This window comes from Protopterus annectens, chromosome 2.part2 (assembly GCF_019279795.1).
Source record: "Protopterus annectens isolate FY-2018-M chromosome 2.part2, PAN1.0, whole genome shotgun sequence".
Taxonomy (NCBI): Eukaryota; Metazoa; Chordata; order Ceratodontiformes; family Protopteridae; genus Protopterus; species Protopterus annectens.
Window position 1 is genome coordinate 1,134,388,093 of NC_056730.1, and position 21,401 is coordinate 1,134,409,493.

The 21,401-nt window shown below is 36.9% G+C and overlaps 1 protein-coding gene across 7 annotated transcripts in view; it reads right to left on the reverse strand.

The window, feature by feature from the left end:
* The window catches only part of TRPM3 (transient receptor potential cation channel subfamily M member 3), a 2,946,644-nt gene that overhangs the window by 1,121,427 nt on the left and 1,803,816 nt on the right, over positions 1-21,401 (reverse strand). For 6 of the 7 annotated variants that reach the window (XM_044064372.1, XM_044064373.1, XM_044064374.1 and 3 more), the window contains one exon: positions 16,987-17,110. In XM_044064372.1, the coding sequence (XP_043920307.1) occupies positions 16,987-17,110 (124 nt within the window). Of the gene's footprint in view, positions 1-12,602; positions 13,607-16,986; positions 17,111-21,401 lie in introns of those variants that run through there. The other variant, XM_044064378.1, reaches the window with a different exon arrangement.

Here is a 21,401-nt window from a genome sequence, read left to right on the forward strand (position 1 = left end):
TCCTCCCGATAAACCCTAGCATCTACCTCCCTTCTCCCCTCTCTCTTGTATGGTACTCCCGCATTCTCGAACCTACAACTTGGCCTTCATTCCAAACTCGAAGTCTGCTACTACAAAATCTGTACATTTGCAACCAATTCTAAAAACACATCCCATCACTGCCACTCTCTACACACACTCAACTGGCTAGAACTCCCCAACCACCTAATATACCTACAACTTACAACAGCCCACAAACTCATCTTCAAACCTACAGAATGCACTTCTCATGCCAAATCTTTAATACCGTACACACCCAGCCACTCCCTGAGATCCAAAAGCCAAAACCTCCTACAAGTGTACAAACCCTCACATCCCCCTGGCTATCTACTATTATCTTACACCATAGCCAAACTATGGAACTCTCTACCTTCCCACTACACAGCACACCAAAACCACAACAACTTCAAATCCATGTTACTCTCTCATCTGTCCTCCAAATGGAAATGCCCTTCGCATGCTCCTACCTAAACACCCGCCCCACTATAGGACCAATACTCTATCCCACAATACTACATCCAATTCTCTTGTTTTTATTCTATCCATTCTCCCTCTCAGTTGTATTCTACACTCCATCCAGGTAGAAAATTTTGAATTCTATTATGCATTATAACTACTCAAATGCTATTCCAGGCTAATCAACTATATCCTATAAGCACAATAATCCACTCAAATTATTCTAAATCAACCAGAAGCCTCCATACATCCTTTACTTAAAATGTATAAAGATTTCAAACAGAACCTTCACAAACAAACTACCACCTAATATGAGTTATCTTGCCTTTTTGCCAAAGCTGATCAAACATTCTTTACTTGTAATGTATAAAGATTTCTAACTGAACCTTGACAAAGAAACTTTCACCTATAATGAGTTATCTCTGCCAAAGCTGATCAAATGTCATAATTTATGTCTGTTTATCCTTCTTAAAATGTTATGCATGCATGCCTCTGGCTTGTTATATATATATTTTCAAAACTATATTCTCTCAAACCTAATGTATCATCTATTTTTTATTTTAAAGTTGTGACTTTCTGTAATTTTTGTACTATGAATTGAAGCTTTTCTCCTCGGGTCTCCATTGAAAATGGGCCACAAGCCCAGCTGGACTAACCCGGTTAACAATTATCAATAAATAAATAAAAGTAACATTAATCATTGAAATTGCTACACCTGGTGACTACAGTGTCTTGCATACAGAGAAACATAAAGTCATAAAACATCAGAGGTTGCAGGCAGAAATGAGAAGGATACCCACACAGTTCCAGTAGTAGCATGGGTAACAGGTCTTATAAAAAATAATTTACATTCATAATTGGATATGTTACCAATACATGTAATCAAATGAAAAGAGCCAGCACAAATCCTGTTTGAAAATAAGTGTATTAAAAAATACACATTGTATACACCATAATAACAGACTGCTTATACATATGCAATAAGAACAAATTGCACAGACCGGTTTCGGCTAAACAGCCTTCCTCGGTATGACAACAATAGTGAAAATCATTAAGGTAATCAAAACTGTTCATTTAAACCGGGAGGAAAAAGCCCGCCCAGTTGAACAATCCACTTTTTTCTTTGATGTCCAAAACTTGATGTAAACCAGCTAAGTCATTATTTTTATGCAGAATACAATCAATAATAGTAAATCTAAACAGACCAGTCTGATGGTTACATATATGCTTATATAGTGCACTAGTTTGCTTGTGTATCCTGATGTCACTCAAGTGTTCACTAATTCTAAGTCTGAAAGGCCTAGAAGTTTGTCCCACATAAAAAGCCTGACAAGAGCAGCTGGCCAAGTAAATTATCCACATTTGGCAGTTGCCAAAAAAATCTATGTCATAAACAATTGAAGTGTTTTTACTAGAGAAACAAGTGGTTTTATATATATGTGAACAACATGTGCAATGACCACAGGGATGACAACCCACCAACTTATGCCCAGTGATAGTCCTTGGTGCAGGAATTTGGATATTTCTATGCCATTCATTGGGATTGGGATTCTTGGGACCACTAGTTCATGCTGGGATTTAAGTAATATTATTTTTCACCGATGATGGGGGATAACCCTAGTACATGAATGCCTGATTATTCATTAATATTTGCATATTTTTGCATTTGGGCAACTAGGATGTTATAGTGTTTCCTCTCCTTTGGGCTGTGATGTTTGTGGTTCAATATGTTTGGTTCTGATTTTGCATATATACTATCCTAAGATTTTTGGGTTAGCCCTATTAGTGCATAGCTGTTTTGTGTTATGTTTTAGCACATCTAGTCTGTGTGACTAAGGCTATTGATAGCACCAACGGCTAGTGGATTGTTAAACTGGGCGGGCTTTTTCCTCCCGGTTTAAATGAACAGTTTTGATTACCTTATTCGTGTATTATTTTGATTGGTCTCTGTCCTCTATGTACGCCTATATATTAATGGGCTGTGTTTGAATGCAATGATTTTCACTATTGTTGTCATACCGAGGAAGGCTGTTTAGCCGAAACCGGTCTGTGCAGTTTGTTCTTATTGTATATGTATATGCAGTCTGTTATTATGGTGTATATCATGTGTATTTTTTAATACACTTATTTTCAAACAGGACCTGTGCTGGCTCTTTTCTTTTGATTGTCTCTATTGGCTTGAGCCGTGCACTTGCTGTATGTGGGGTGTTTTACTGTCTTTGGGAGGTTTCATTTCTCTCTCTCACTGTTAGCGACCTTCTTGTTTGGCTGTTTTTCTATTTCTGTAGCTGGGCTAGCCATATTGGGATATGTCTTTTACAGGACAGAGACTGAGTTTTCTATTATTTACTTTCTACATTTTTTGGCTTGCACTTGGAGGTTTTTTTTTGTGCTGAGTGCAACATATTCCAGCAGTCGTTGGCGTTTGGATTGCAAGAGTCTTAGAAAGGCTGGTTGCATCTCAGTTGAGATTTGGTACTGTTTGCTTATTTGTATGCTACTGGGGAATTTGGCATGTCTGTTTTTCCACTATTTGGGCAATGGCTCTTGTTCCAACATATGTATAGTTATTGAATTATACATAGGGTCCTTTATTTGTTTTGGGGCCTGTGTTATTAGAGCTTGCTTGTACTTAGTGGTTGCTTATGTTATGGCGGCATTTCAAAAAAGTTTTCTTCAACATCTGGACTTTTATTAACAATACGATTAGTGTCAAAGGAGTGAATTACTCAGTGCTATGGGTTTGGGAACTTTATGTGTTTATACAGCTACAGATTCTCTCATCGTATGATATGTGGATTTTTGGCTCAGATACTATTCTTGTTACAGCTTATATTGGTGGGCGTTAGTAACCATTTGGATATGCGGACAGTCTTTCTATGACAAACTAAACTTTTAGGAGGTCCTTATTCGGTGTTCTCAAGGATACAGGACAAGAACTTTTTACATTTGGATGTTTTCAATTAACAAAGAAGCTGTATTTTGGTCTTTGTTAATAAGGGCTGTTCTGCATTTCAGTGGTTATATTTCTTAGATAATTGCGAAGCTAATGTTCGATTTATTATTTGAACTGTTTAGTGTTTCGCTTTTACATGCAACCCTATTGATATAATACTGTTGTAACTAAGAACTTTGTTCATACATAGCAGATGTTCTAGAATTATCAGGGTCCATTATTGAGCTTCAGTTTTACCTTGTTCTAAATGTTGGTACATATTTTATACAAGCACAAGCTTTGGCATAATTTTTTTATTAGGTCCCATAATACCATTGACTATACTGTATATGGGATATTGACTTTGTTTTAGTGTGGTTGTGGGCTTCCATCGTAATCTTTCTTGGAAATTGTTTTTTATTTATTAATATATCATTTATGGTGCAGGAATTTGGATATTTCTATGCCATTCAGTGGGATTGGGATTCTTGGGACCACTAATTCATGCTGGGATTTAAGTAATATTATTTTTCACTGATGACGGGGGATAACCCTAGTACATGAATGCCTGATTATTCATTAATATTTGCATATTTTTGCATTTGGGCAACTAGGATGTTATAGTGTTTCCTCTCCTTTGGCCTGTGATGTTTGTGGTTCAATATGTTTGGTTCTGATTTTACATATATACTATCTTAAGATTTTTGGGTTGGCCCTATTGGTGCATAGCTGTATTGTGTTATGTTTTAACACATCTAGTCTGTGTGACTAAGGCTATCGATAGCACCAACGGCGATTCATTTAATATAGATACAGATCATATTTTGAACCACTTTTGCTTGTAAAGCCAGTGTGCTTTTTTGGGCCCTTTGTTATCATTTATGGTTTGGTGACACACATTGGGTTGTCCTGGTTATACCAAGTAGTTATGGATTTGTCTTCTATTATTAGGGGTTTGTCTTCCGACACCAATGATTTAGGGATATTTGGTTTGGCTTCGCAACATGTATCTGGTGGTCCATCAGATCCTAGTACTGATCTGGCATATGAATGCCAAATGGCCTTTACAAAATTAATGAAAGGCATTAAGCATCTTAGAAGTAATGTATGGCATCGTCGTCTTTTTAAGGCATATCAATACAAACAAATTTCCCCTAGAGGGCTTCGTGTGAAGCTTCAGCCCCTAATACCACAAGCTGATCAGACTTTGCTTGATGATTGGCTGACAGTTCAGAAACAGACTTCTATGGGATTTGTCAATGCTCTTGTGGCATATTATGAAAGGATTATACGACAGCAAAACTGTGAAGTGGAAATTCTTGGTCAGGGGCTAGTGAAATTTCAAGATTTGCCATGTTATGTGTCTGGGGTGAGTCATTTAGGTAAGGACCTTTTGGAATTAGAAAACACTTTAAAGGAGAGGAAAATTAGAAAGTTTAATAGGGACCTTGATGATTTTGACAGAGGGAGACCATTTGAGGTACATAAGAATGTCAGGTTTTTGATGCCCAATTCCAAATCAGTGAAACCAAAAAGAATGAAACCCATTCTTAAGAAAAGAAGTAGGGATGTACTTTCATCTGGTGAAGACACTTCGTCCAACACTGAGGGGGAAGACAGCCAAACAGATAGGTCGCCAATTTCCAAGAGGAACAATACAGCTAATCACTCGGGTCACCCTTTAGAATTAAGTCAAGAAGAGGGGGGGACATAAGGGGTCCCTCCCGATTTGGAGGGTATTCTGAGGATGATAATTCGGAGTCAAATGGCTCTTCTAATGTACACAATATTTCCTCCTATGCCTAATCTGACTTACAAATAAAAATCTTGAACAAAGGTTTAAGTTTTGTGCCGAGTTTCAATGGATCTGAACAATAGTTTGTACAGGATGCTATTAATTTTTGTCACCTGCTCAATTTACGTCTGCTTTTCAAGAACCAGAATGCCTCTGATGATGCTGTTGACACTTTCCATTTTTGGAAGTCTACGTTCAAACCCCCCATGTCACCAATTGTTTCAATTTTTCAGAACAGGATTCTCAGGAATTTGCATTTGCAGCTTGGTAAAGATGGTGTGATGCATGACAATATTACGAGGGCAGAGCGCCTTTCTACAGAAGAAAGTAAGTCCAACAATGACATTGTTGTTTTGCCAGCTGATAAGGGAGGAGCGGTGGTGGTCCTAGATTGGATAGATTATTATCAGGAAGGCCTCAAACATATAATGGATTGTAAATATTATATGATTATGCCTTTAGATCACACTATGAAATTGAAGTCTGTGATTGACAGTTTTTTGGATAAAGCAGTCGAAGAGGGCATTATCCCTAAAGAGACCTGTTTTCATTTGAAAGTGGACCACCCCAAACGACAATACCCAGTGGCGGCTGGTGACTTCAAATTAAAGGGGGGCTGCAGGAGACAGCTGAATGGGTGGAGCCAATGTGAATGGGTGTGGCCAATTAGAAAGGGGTGGAGCTATGCTCAAAAACACAGCAACTGGAACTTAAATTAAATATGCTGCCCTGGGTGCCAAACCATCATTACAAGAGTCCAATCAAGACAAAATGAAGTGTAGAAGAAAAAATATTTCAAAGCATTAGCTACATGACAGCTTACTTAATATCTAGATGGAAATGCAAAGGTTGTGAGGCATGAAAAATTAAATTATTTTTTAAATGCATTACTGGAATACCACTCAAAATCAAGTGTAGAAAAAAACAAGCAGAACTCAACTCAAACCACTTCTCCTTGCACTGCAGTTCTAATTATAATTTATATTCAGCTTTATAAAATTACCAAGTAACATGCTGAAAGTAGCAATCTCTGTGATACCCCCACTTGTAAAAATGTCTCTTATCCAAAAAAGACCTGCTGCCTGACAACAAGTATCTACTTGTTTCTTGGAGAAGACATGATCAAAGTAAAAAATGAACAGCAAACAAGAAACAAGCTTAAAATAAATTGCTTAAAGGATTACTGCACAAGTTATGGACCACACATGATAGAATGGCAGTTTATTTTATGGGTAAAGCCTGCAAAGATGACTGCAAGTCTCCAAGAAATGTAATGAGCTTCTGAAAATACTGTAATCCTGTCCTTTATTACAAATACTGTCATATGCATTTCAATACCTAAGGCTTATACGTTATCTAGTTATTTAAATATTCTCTGCATGGCAACAACAAAATGGCTTTCAATGTTGGTAATTCTTTAACAGTTTGCTTATTAAAGCTTACTTGCATCTTACAATCTCCAACAAGCTTACCTGATGGTCATTAAAGCATTGCTACTTGAACACAGAGCAACAGGGCACTGCAACATCATGCATTTTCTGAATAATAAGAAGCATAAATCAACAGTATAAAAATATGACAGAAAACCAGAACATTCTGCAAAATCAAGGATGAAAAGCCACTGTTGTACTTGTGTCTACCTTGGATGGGGGAATACTCTTCACACTTAAACTGCATAACTGCTCCTTGCCTTGCTTGGACACTTCCAGAGTCACTACATAATGGAGTGGGGTGCAACAAGTAGGTCACAGTTTGAAATGTCTCTGGCTGACAGTGATGGCTCTGAATCTCATACCTCAGAGCAAGAAATCTGGACAAAGCCATACACAGAAATGGGACAGGGGTGAAAAATAAGGACAATTTTTAAATATTGCTCTTATAAACTTAGATAATAGAATAGTAGTAGGTCTTGCATTAGTATGAATTTTTGAAAGGTATGAAATCTGAAACTCAAATGTCTGCCATTATTTTCTAATGTCAATCTTTAATGATTTGCCACTAATTTGCCAGAAAACCACAATTTTATAAAAAACGGACCAAAAATGTGATGCAAAAATATAAAATTGCCACACAATACAGCTGGGAACCTATCAAAGAAGGGACACCATTTTAATATTAGTACTGTTAACTTGAATAGCTGACAAAATAAGAGAATCTACATGCATTTCTAAAATAAAAGTAAGCTATAACTCTGATCATTACAGTATTTATAACTGTAAACCCTCCACGTTTTCTTCCAAAATTGCCATTTTGCAGAGGGATTATTAGGGGGAGAGCAACATTTTGAGCCAAAAATTGGGGACAGTTGAGAGGTTTGAATATTCCTAATTCTATAAAGTGATTTACTTTCATATACCTCTCAACCTCTTAATGCAGGAAATCTGGACAAGGCCAAATATATTTGGGGAACATACAAACAGTACTAAAAATTTCTCTTGCATAAACTTAAGACAACTGATAGAATAACAGGTCTTGCTTTAGCATGCATTTTTCTGAAGTTTATGATGTCTGAAACTCAATGTCTGTCATTATTTAGTGACTTCATTCCTAAATGATATTGCCAGAAAAACACAAATTTTATGAGGAACAAACCAAAAATAAGAAACAAAAATCTACTCATTCTGCAAAAATCTGGACAGTTGAGATATATAGTTCAGCCGGGGCTGTCTTTGAGTTTGCTGCCCTTCCCCCCCCTCACAAAATCATGGTCGAATGGAGCCTCCCCTTGCAGCTATTCCAATGTCCCATTCCTTTGGTTATTTCACCCCATTTACCATAAACACTGTAATGTGCATACTGCTTTACTTTTGCGATGCTTTGGATTTCATTTGAAAGTTTTATTTTGCATTTTACAGCACAGACACTAATAGATATCTGCTAAACAAAGCAATGCAGTCTCACAATGAAAACAGACTTAGTATTAAAACTTCTCTGTCCTTGAAGCTTACATTCACTGAAACGGCATTGAAACCCACATTCAAATAAAATACATTTTGCCAGTGGCATAAAGATTAACTTTGGGCTGTTTTCAAATCATAGGCCCCTTGCACACGAAACATACACGTGCTCTTTGATACACTTTCCTGATTGTATTAAATGATATTCCTTGTACAATGCAGTACATTTGTTAGAGGGTGTTTTAAATTTATTGTTTTGAACATTTTTCCAGTAAACAATGAAACAATGAAACAAAATGCATGCACCAATAATGACAAAACTGCCCAATTCAGAACATTTCCATCATAAAAGTCTACTCAAACTTCTACACTCCACCAGTATCAGTAAATATGCTCAATCTCTGAAGAAGTAAAAGTCATCTAAATAATTCCACTTTAAAGAGATCTGTAACTAATGAAGAGGTTGCTGCTAACAAACAACTTTATATTTTATTGTTTCATCTACAAATAAAATGCCTGTTGTCCTTGAGGAATACATTGCTAGTAATATTGCAATAGGGAATGGATGGCAAACTGATAACAGGTTCATAGTTACTAGGTATCTTCACCAAAAACTTTAGTCTCTTGGTTATGAGTTAAGACTATAAGAAACTGCACATATTTGTTGGCTTCTGAAAAAAATACAGCTACATGTGATATGTGCGAGTTCCTCATCTATATTAAAATGATATACACACACACACACACACACACACACACACACACACACACACACACACACACACACACACACACACTCATACAGACATGGCTTCCACGGAGAATGGACATCACTGGATTATTTATAAATGAACTTGTGATAATAGACCATTTACAAGACAAAAATGATTAAAAGTGCACTCAGGGATTTCAAACACATCTGTAGGTATGTAACATGCACATAATGTATATTAATATGGCAGATCAGATGCATAATAATTTGCAGGACTATTTGTAATGCAGATGTATGTAATTAGGCTTTGTTAGAGCAGTTGAACAGAAAATATAAGCAGTCACGTAACACAATATGATATAGTAAATGTTTCTGGCTCAAAAGCTGTTTTTGTCAATGGGACATTCAGGAAAAGGAGGTCTATAATTAAGCTATGTATATCTTTTCTAAGTTAAGAAGCAACAATGGACATCAAAGGGAGTAAACTGAAAGCACTTCATATTCAATAACTTTTGTGAAGCTCCAATGTCTTATTTACTGTACATGCTTGCAATAAATGTTCAGCTACAGATACAAGTTTTACTTTGTTTTGCCTCATGGATACTCCATACACACACACACACACACACACACACACACACACACACACACACACACACACACACACACACACACACACACCATACATTCAAACAGTAAAAGAAAAAAGCGCCATACACACTTACCACCATACATTCAAACAGTAAAAGAAAAAAGCACCATACACACACACCACCATACATTCAAACAGTAAAAGAAAAAAGCACCATACATTCAAACAAACACACTTACCTGTCCATTCTCCATACTAACCAACGTACATTAGATCCAAACCCCTTCCCGCGCAATACTCCAATGACTCGCGAGATTAGATCCAAATCCTTTCCCGACGAGACTGCAGCAATTCCCATTCCCGATTGCTGCTGTTGCAGTCCGGCCACGATGTATTATCCCAGCGTGTCTGTGCACTTTAAAGTGCACAGACGTCTCCTCATGTTTCCCTATCAGGACTGCCGGACTGCCTTGAGCATGTGCATACAGTAGACCAGTAGTCTGGACTACTGCGCATGCGCAAAGTCCGCAAATTTTGAAACTTTTTTTTTCTATTTTTTTTTTTTTTTATTTTTAGTTCTTTTTGTTTTGAGGGGGCTGCAGTCCGGCAGTCCAATAGCACGGGCCGCAACTGACAATACCTCTACTTATTGCCCAAAATCCATAAGGACCCTGTTCATCCCCCTGGGTGACCCATTGTTTCTAGGAGGGGCTCATTAACAGAACCCCTCTCTGAGTTTCTTACTCAACATTTGAAACCCTTGCTGTCTCATACATGGTCACAGATTCAAATCACAACACAGTTCTTGGGAATTATTTTGGATCTCCAATTGGAACCTGAATGGTTATTGTGTACTTTGGATGCCACCTCCCCATATACTAATATTCCTCATTGGGTGGGCCTGATGGCACTTCAGTATTGGCTAGTCAAGGCTGATTTATATAGACCAGGATTTAACACCTTCTTAGTATGTCTAGCTGAATATGTTCTTGATAAGAATGTTTTTTATTTTCAACAGCAATGTGTTTGGCAAGTTCGGGGCATGGCAATGGGGGCATCTTTTGCCCCCATATATGCTGATTTATTTATGGCCTATATAGAGGAGGCACTTATCTATGATAGAAGTCATAACATTTACCTTGATGAAATGGATATTTGGAGATGATATCTTGATGACTGTTGGCTTGTGTGGAGGGCTGACACTGGGTATCTTCATGAATTTGTGGAATACCTGAATGAAAGTATTTGGGGTATTGAGTTTAAATTAACTTGGCATCAACAAGAGATAACATTCTTGGCTGTTTTGGTCACACGTACTCCTAATACATTAACAACACAGGTGTTCCGCAAATTCCCCCAGTACAACACTCTACTTCATGCGTCTAGCTTCCACCCCCAACATGTCATCAGGAATATCCCGAAGTCTCAATTTCTCAGGGTCAAAAGAATATATTTCAGTATTGCCACTCACGGGTTTTTCAAATCGGATTTATGTGCCAGATTCAGAGCCCGAGGATACAGGGTTGGTGACATCCATGTGGCCAATCAGTATGTGGAATCACAGGAGAGATCTGAATTATTAAGGTATAAGGAATGGGTTTTTGCTCAGGGTTCTTGGATTAGGCTACTTACCACTTATGGTAAAAATACCCAATCTTTTATGGATATAATTTCTAGACACTGGAAGATTTTGGGGGGGGGGTCCTTTTATGGATATTTTGGACGATAAATGTGCCTTTTCTTTTTGCAGGGGCAGATCCTTGGGTTCTTTGTTTAGTCATTATAAAAGGGCCCGGCATGAAAAAATACTAACGCAAAGGACCATCACTCGACATAAGTTGGTAGGTTGTCATCCCTGTGGTCATTGCTCAAGTTGTTCACATATATATAAAACCACTTGTTTCTCTAGTAAAAATACTTCAATTGTTTATGACATAGATTTTTTTGGCAATTGCAGCTCAACTTGGATAATTTACTTAGCCAGCTGTTTTTGTCAGGCTTTTTATGTGGGACAAATGTCTAGGCCCTTCAGGCTTAGAATTAGTGAACACTTGAGTGATATCAGGATACACAAGCAAACTAGTGCATTGTATAAACATATTTGTAACCATCAGACTGGCCTGTTCATATTTACTATTACTGATTTTATTGTGCATAAAAATAATGACTTAGCTGGTTTACATCAAGTTTTGGACATCAAAGAAAAAAGTGGATTGTTAAACTGGGTGGGTTTTTTCCTCCCGGTTTAAACGAACAGTTTTGATTACCTTATTTGTGTATTATTTTGATTGGTCTCTGTCCTATGTGTATGCCTATATATTAAAGGGTTGCTTTTGAATGCAATGATTTTCACTATTTTTGTCACACTGAGGAAGGCTGTTTAGCCGAACCCGTTCTGTGCAGTTTTTTCTTATTGCATATGTATATGCAGTCTGTTATTATGGTGTATATCATGTGTATTTTTTAATACACTTATTTTCAAACAGGACCTGTGCTGGCTCTTTTCTTTTGGTTGCCTCTATTGGCTTGAGCCGTGCACTTGCTGTATGTGGGGTGTTTTACTGTCTTTGGGAGGTACCAATACATGTAATGCCATACGAATTGCAGAAGGAGTAATTATTGGGGACATTGCGGGTGCTGTGAAAAGCACTTTTGGCTAATATCAAAAATTGAAACAACACTAATTTCATGAACTTTAATCATACTTTGACTCAGGAATGGGGTCCAGTCCAGTCGTATTAAAAACCCAGAAGACTTGCAGAAATTAACAAAGGCTTTCTCTACAGGCAATTAGATTTTAGCAGATAAACCGAGAATTTTTTACTGTGGCGACTTAGTGAGTGAATATTTTACTTAATGACAGCGCAAATATATTCAAGCAAGTGAAACCTTTGCAGTTCTATTTTATGTGTTTAAAACATGAAAACCAACCATACTTCCATGGTGTCAGGTATGGGTGCATACACACACACACACACACACACACACACACACACACACACACACACACACACACACACACACACACACAACCACACTTTCATGGTGTCAGCTATGAGTGCATATCTACACACACACACACACACACACACACACACACACACACACACACACACACACACACACACACGCACGCACACACACACACACACACACACACACACACACACACACACACACACACACACACACACACACACAAAACCACACTTTCATGGTGTCAACTATGGGTGCATATGTGTATACACACACACACACACACACACACACACACACACACACACACACACACACACACACTCACACAAAACCACACAAATGTTAGCAGCTTAATGTTAAAATTCCTCAGTTTCCAGTACAATTATGCTGCTTTGAGATACTGCTGCTACATTGTTTTTTAAAACATTTTGCTGCTTAAAATTTGTCATGTCAGATAATACGTTCAGCATTAAAACTGAAAGCTCACTGCTCAGCCTAATGTCATTTTCATTATTTATCAATGAAATAAACTCACATATTCCTTCTTATAGCATCATCCTCTATGCAGTCAACCTTGTTCTGCACACAGATGGTTTTACCAATGCAAATGTTTAAAAAACATCTTAAAAAAGACTTTTGCAGCCCTTGTTATCTGGCTATCCAAAAAACATCTTATTTTCAATGTCACCAAAACTGCAGCAATGCACTCAGGCATACATCGAAACTCTCCAAATAAACTGCATCAGTATAAAACTCTTTACAACAAAGTAATAAAAACTGTAGACCACTACAAGTACCTTATCCCTACAGCATCACTTATATATAGTACAGAGACAGAATAAGATTTAAATAAGAAAGTACAGAACATAAAGGAATCATGTCAATTAAAAGAAACTGAAAAAAATATATAGTTTAAACCAAAACCAAAATGCAGAACTCCACAAACACAGAGCAGAGTGCAAAAAATAAAACAAAACAAGGATTTTAGATGGAAAGCATATTATTCTGCTCTGATCACATGGGGCTGCATTCATACAGCCATGGGGAATATGCAAGAATAGCTAAAACCAAAAAAAAAATGTATAAATCCACAAACACTGAACAAAATGCAAAAAGAAAACAAGGGTTTTAAAGATAAGTGTGTTCTTCTGCTGTTCCCACATTAGGATACGGTCATACAGCCATGGGGGAAGGTCAAACTCTGGAAAAAAAATAAATACCATTTTCCAGCACCATATTTGCAGCACATTGCTGAAAAATGCAAATGTAATGACTAAACACAAAATAAAACAACAAACATAACATTTTTTAAAGAAGCAAACAAAAAATAAATGTTTCAGCACATGAACATCAAAATCTCAAACTCATTTAAAAATATCAATAGATGTGATTGTAGGAAACATTGATTAAAATGGATTGTGACAAACCCAATTGCTTAAATTGCAAACACTGAAACACATCTTGTTCCATGCACATTTTACAGCTAGACTGTAAAGATGACAGTCCCATCTAGGATGGGGTCACTGACTTACACCCAATGCATATCAGGATAAGCCCTGGCTGCCCTGCAAGCCTGAATTAGATAAAGTGGACATTAGAGAATGAATAAGTTATCATCTCATAAAAAAAAAATGAATGTCAATAAATTAGCATCTGTAAACTGAGAATTTCAGTAGTGAACTTTATGATACAGGCCAGATGTAGGCTGAGCAGAAAATCCAAGATATTGTGTTATGTAACTGATATGACTTATCAAGAGATTTATGGAGACCACAACATGTATTTGTTATCAAAAAGCATATTTTTCATCAGCATTTGTTACTGTTATTCATACTTGACTTGAAATCAACTACTAAGAAACTCATTATATTAATATGCAGTCATTATGTTATATATATCAGTACAATGCAAACAGCTGGTATATACTCCAGGTACTTCCATTATTCACCACAGAGACACATTATCGGACAACAGTGCTATTTACATGTTGTACTGTGACAGAGTGGGACAAATACATCCTCCTGAATTACAATAAACTACAAAATCACAGAAGAAAAAAATAAAATAATCCTCCTACATCCAATGGAAACACAGCAAAGTAGGATAGTAAGGAAATCACCCCTACTCTGCTCCATCAAATTATAACCTAGAGACCTCCACCATGCATCATTATCTAGAAGCAAACGCCTCACCCCCACTCCCTCTTAAACTGAGAACCTAGATATCTGTACACATTAAACCCATAACTGACATATTTCTTGGCACTTTTGAAATCATTCCTCCTTTGTAAGTGTAGATTTCTTCTTTTTTGTATGTTTTCAGTATTAAATAAATGCGATGTGACCTGACTATGAGTCTGACAGTATGTTTAACATAAGTTTGATCATATATAAAATAGTATAGTTGGCCCATTGCACACAGGCAACCAAAATGCCCAGCCAATTCAGAATCATAGAAAATATTGATAATTTTGAAGATGTTTACCCATCACATCGAGCTCAATTGTGATTTAAACAGCTGCAAGAGCTTCTCTCCCCAAGCCCAATGGTAAGACTTGCATTAACTGTCTCTTCTGGGGGTTGTGTCTGTCATTTATTAAGTCAACATAAATTTAGCTAAAGAGATGTACAGAATCAGATGACATTTTTACCTAAATACTTTACCACTTTAAATGCTCACAATAGACAGCTATTATTATTGTTACTGTGACCTACTATCCCCAGTGTTTCCCATTTTCAAGAGTTTTTATCCTTCTAAGGTTTGATTAGTTGTAAGTGCCAATTCTTTAGCTTCTAAATCATGTATGAATGGCTGGTCCAATGGCAGGGAGGTATCTGTGTTGCTAATCTTTGGTCAGGAACAAGATCAAACCCAAGATAAGACCTGCCAAGAGTTCAAGATGAAGCATCTGATGGCCACCTCAGTTATCCCAGTGTTGGAGGTTTGGGGGAGAACTGCTGCAAATATTACATATGGTACAGATCAGAAACCTTGTATCTCAGGAGTCCAACAAGTACAAGAAGCATGTGTGCTGTGAGGTAATCATACATCTATCCTCCAGGTAGGGACTATGATCAACTACTACCACAACAGGATAGCTTTCAGCATTGGGGGTTCACACTCCCTGGCTATAGAGTTCTGGTAAAGAGCTACTGATATCCCCAGGGGAGGTGGGGGTGGACTGGATAGAAGGAACATATTCTGAAAGCCAGTGGCAGGATGGGAGGGAAATGTTATAAAAATAGCTATGTGCCAGTGGTTATCACTGTTAACCACAAGAGTTTTTGTTTTCAAATCTAGCTAGGCAGGGATATAGATTATAAGCTGCTCTAACTATTCCATCATGGAATTATTCTCTCCAAAAACTTCTTAATAAGGTTATCTTAAGAAGACCTTAGCTTATAGCCTCAGATTACAAGCCATTTGTAATTTTCTAGCCGAAGGTGTTCCACTGGCATTGTCAAGACCACATGAACATACTGCCAGGAAATGCAGGAAAAAAGTCAGGAAAAGTTTTCAATCACAAGAGGGCATGCTGCAGTGGGAAGGATAAAGTGCTCAGTTTCTGGCGAATGAAGTACAGGTGAGGGGACTGATGCTTGGCATTCATACCTTCATATAATATAATATATAATCAGGAAGCAGGGAGTGACCTGGGAGCCAACTGCATTGTCACATTTTTTATTTTGGGCCAGCGTGGAAGAAGAAGAAGAGGAGGAGAGCTTCTTGTTTATCTCAGTTTCACAACAGCCATATCAAAGTACTGCATGAGTCCTTTATGATTTCTAGAAACACAGCTGGCCTTTGTACAACCGATATTGTAATATTTCTCTATGTAGAAGTCCCTGTTCCTAGTGTACTTATGCTGGGAGATGGATTCAGTGATGTTACACGTCAGTTTAGGCAGAAAGTTAAAACTACAGTGTTTGGCTATGGCTGAAGCAGGTGTGATCACTAGGTGAAAATGAGACAGACCAGTGTCCAAAGAGAAAACTAAATAAAAATAATTTGTATGCAAAAACAAATAAAAAATATAGGATGTTTTTGATTACAAAAATCTGTTTAACTTAAGACTGAATTAAAAAAATGTTACACATTCTGTAGAAGAAATGTATGATTTCATTAAGTGCTACAAATATTTTAATTTAAAAATATAGCAGGATTGGCATCTGATAAAACTGGGATACTATGAAACAAGTCTTGAAAAGATGAATGAAGAAAACATGCCCCCAAACATAAACAGTAACAAAAACTGCATTCCACAATATTGCTGCATCTACTTGTACATGTTAACAAGAAGCTGCATTTCTACCTATTGCACATTCAGATGTTTTTAAAATATATATGCATAATTCATTCCCACTAGACAGAACCTTTTTCATTTTGAAACAGCAAACAATACACAGTTAATGCTTTTTTTTTAATTCTGGTTCAAAAGATGAAACTGTTTCTATGCTAAATATAGAAGAACCTCATTTATTTTGTATTTGCTTGCTTAGTAAAACAATTCAAGGAGAGTGTTTATATTTTTTGAATTTCTAATGCATATTAAACAGATTTCAATTTAGAAATCATCCATACCAATTCTTTCTTCTTCATGCACTCCATTAGAATCATGAAGAGGTGCTGTGCTTGCGGGCGGTTGTAATTAAAGGTCTTCTGTATTGTAACCAGCAACTGATCTCTCAGCGTCTCATTGATGAGTCTAGCAAGTCCATAAAGAAGAGAGGGAGAGAGAAAATGTTACAGTTACATTCAACAGCATCAAAAGAGCATTTATAGACAATTAGAAACAACAGGAAATGTATATACCATATTTCATTTTAGCATAAATAAAAATTTTAGCATAATAACCCATTAGGGTTGAGAGGGTGGCCTAATGGTTAAGGTGTTTGCCTTGCAAGCACAAGGTGCAGGGCTTGAGTCTCACAAGGGATAATTGGCTAGGCTTAAAATGGCTCACAAGGGCAGTTAGCTTAGTACTAATCTATGAACCTATGAACCTATAAATAGAAAGCAGCCTATATAAGTGAAACATGTCTATGAGCAGCAGATATTGCCTTCAAAAACACATGTACAATTCATCAGATATATTAAAAAGTCTCTACAATAGATGATAAACAGCTTATATTGACTGCTGACACTACTGTTCATTTATATTGACTGCCGACATTGCTGTCCATGCCTGCTCCTCATACCTACCATATGTGATAAACAGCTTATATTGACTCCTGTCACACTGTCCATGCCTGCTCCTCGTCCCTACAATATATGATAAACAGCTTATATTGACTGCTGTCACGATTGTCCCCGCCTGCTCTTCGTCCCTACAATATATGATAAACAGCTTATATTGACTGTTGTCACTACTGTCCATGCCTGCTCCTCATCCCTACAATATATGATAAACAGCTTATATTGACTGTTGTCACTACTGTCCATGCCTGCTACTCATCCCTACAATATATTATAAACAGCTTATATTGACTGCTGTTACTACTGTCTATGCCTGCTCCTCGTCCGTACAATATATGATAAACAGCTTATATTGACTGCTGTCACTACTGTCCATGCCTGCTCCTCATCCCTACAATATATGATAAACAGCTTATATTGACTGCTGTCACTACTGTCCATGCCTGCGCCTCGTCCCTACAATATATGATAAACAGATTATATTGACTGCTGTCACTACTGTCTATGCTTGCTCCTCATCCCTACAATATATGATAAATAGCTTATATTGACTGCTGTCACTACTGTCCATGCCTGCTCCTCATCCCTACAATATACGATAAACAGATTATATTGACTGCTGTCTATGCCTTTTCCTCACTATGAGAACTCAGAATTATCTAGTTTACCACCTACACTACCATTTTGATGCTAAGGAGGGTGGCACAGGTCTGTATCAGTTTTATTTGTACATGTTTTAAGTCTAGGTAAGTTGTCACTTACAACAGAAATGATAAAAATAAAAGATAAAAATAAACCCTGGGATAGGCAGTACTTAAATAAATGTGACAAATGAATGTTTCTGGGAGTAGCACTGAACTCCAGCATGAAGAAGAGTGAATAAAAAGAGTATTGTCATTAACAAATGCAAAGCATCAGTGATAGATGGGATTTATAGTACTTAATTTGGTGTTGGACAAAGAAAACACATTAGTGGATGGAAACTGGGATACTATGGTGAACACAGACATGGCCTCAGCAGGGCAGCCGATGACATAATCCCACTGTAAAACTTAGTGGTTGAAACTCACAAAGAATATTGTATTCGGTTTTGAGAAGTTACTGTCTGAAAAATCATCATGCAGAGACAGTCCAGAATAAGGCAACTGACACACTTCATAATCTACATTATAATTCCCAACAAAAAGATAAAAGTGTGAAGGTATTGAGAAAAGCAGGTGATCAGAAAATGGCTGGGACCCATGCAGTAAGGAATGGTCTAATTTATGTTATGTTATGCTATGATTTTGATGTAACATGACTCCTGGAGTAACTCAAAACCCACGTACACTGATCAAGCATGCAGTAATGAAATGTTGCAATAATTCATAAATCAGACGTTCCATATTCTATCATGCAAATGCTTCTTTCCTACAAAAATATTTATTGACGTATTATTGTGTCTGATAAGTACATAACAATACCATTGTATAATATCTCTTTTTCTGTGTCTCAGTAGATAAGTCATATCGGATCTCGTCCTTCAAAGTTGTTACTGTACTCCAGTACGATACTTGTCTTTGTTTAGCTTCAAATATTGTGAGTATAATCTGCCCACTAGTTTCGTCACTATAATATACTGTCATCAATAATATTTATAACACCTTCCAGGGCTTCAGTCATGTTAGCTAATACACTTTGAAATGCTTCTGGTGAAGATAAAATCCCCAAACAGTCTCAAAAATATATCTCTAACCAAGGATGTTTTAAGGTAAAGGCAAACTTGCATCATTCAAATTTACCCGGTAAAATATCTGGATACCAGGCACCATCTTAGCTATCAGGTGGTTGTCTCCATTTTTACATTTACCTTTACCCTTTCTAGGCATTGTTTTTACTTTACTTTCTTATATAGTGTCAGCATTAATCACTTTCAACTCTTCAGTAATGTATTTTAATTGCAGATTAGACAACTCTCTCATACAACATACAGCTATGGTTATTTCTAGTGTTAGGTCACATTTTCTTAACCTAGTCATCCTCTTATGTGATCATCACATTTGTCACAGAATGTTCGATGATTAAGGAATCACACAGTTGTTAAAATTCTTAATTATGAGATCCATGTCTTAATTCAGTGACACATACATCACTAGTTTCTTGAAACCACCAGATTCTAGTGAGAAGTTGATATTTTACATAAGGTAGCATGTTCTTTAATTCACAGTACCCCAACTTTACTTTTCAGTGCATCGATTTGTGATTTTTCATATCTTTTTAAAGAAAATAATGTATTAAATACTTTAACTGTGTTTTTGATTGTAGTATAAAATATGAACTACTAGACATTTTCTACCTTGTCCCTGAAGCCAAGTAAAGCAAGATATAGCTCAAAACATTGAATTCAGGGATTCCAGTTCTCTGACAGGTTTACCTTCAATTTCATAGTCGCTGCTGATGGATTGGTTGCTGTATCAAGAATTGAGGAAATGTCACCCCAAACTGTTCAAGTGCAGTGCATTAGCTGACAACATGTTTTTCTGAGTGAATGCAAGCAGTGTACTTTTGTGAGTGGTTGAACAAGTTGCTGTGTTTTTTTTTACCAGCAAAATACAAAAAAAAACCTTTTGAAGAATAAGTTTAAACATTAAGCCCTTGGTCACAGCAGGGAAAGGGACTTGACAAGAAAAACAGTGTAAAACCCTTACTTTTGAATCTATGGCCAACTGGAGGAGGAGACATTTAAGTAATTGTATTATATTGGAACATGGAGGCCACAAAATACACAAGATACACAAAGAACTACACATTCATCAAGGTTTATCTCACAACTACACAAGTCTTCCTAGCCATAGCAGTCACACCCTAGGTTACTTGTACTTTTAGATACCAAGTGCACAACATTAGCTGTTTCTGTTTTACTATGTACAATGCAAGTCATGTCTTTATTTTGGCTGCATGCGTCTGTGTGTATTCTTGCTTTGTGTGACATACACTGTTTGTTACTTGGGGCTGTACTTGTACTGATACCAAGCGCACAACATTATTTGTTGCTGCTTTACTAAGTATGTACAATGCAAGGGATGTCTTTAATTTGGCTGCATGCATCTGTGTGTACATTTGCTTTGTGTGACATACACTGTGTTTTTTACTTAGTACTGTCAGTCTGATGCACCTGTACTGTGTTGCTGCTATAAACAGAGATAGCTGGTGTTACTGGTCTGCAGGGATGCAGTTCCTATAGATTCAAATCTTTATTTGTATTATTTTTTCAATTTAATTAAAACTAACTAGTTTTCTATCAGCTGAAGCACAAAGCAAAACACAAAAAATTTTGCAGTTCCTTCTTTGCATACATACATTTCCATAAGGAGTTATGAAAAAATGTTCAGTAAATGCTTAACCCTTTTTAAGAATAAATTTATTGTACCTCTAGGCACACTGCTCATTGCTGACTATTTCCAAAGGCAATGTTTCTGTGGCTGCTAGCTGGGCTGCCAAATTTAAAAATGTGATTGACTCCATATCTGTTTCCTAGTACTTGATGTAGTTGTAGATAGATTAAGGAGTCAGTGCATTGTATGCATGAGCTAGGTGGTAATAGTGCTATTAAAATGTGGGAAAATTAGCAAATCAATGCTATCACACATTTATATCATTAATACTCACTGTGAGTCAAACAAGGAGGTTTCTTTTCTTCAATAGCTGCCTAGTAGTTGGTTTTCTTTTTTTTTTGTCTTTAGGCCTGCACCACTACACTGATGCCAGATGTAATGTATGAAGGGGAAAACATATAACTCCTGCTCGATGTGTCTTATTTG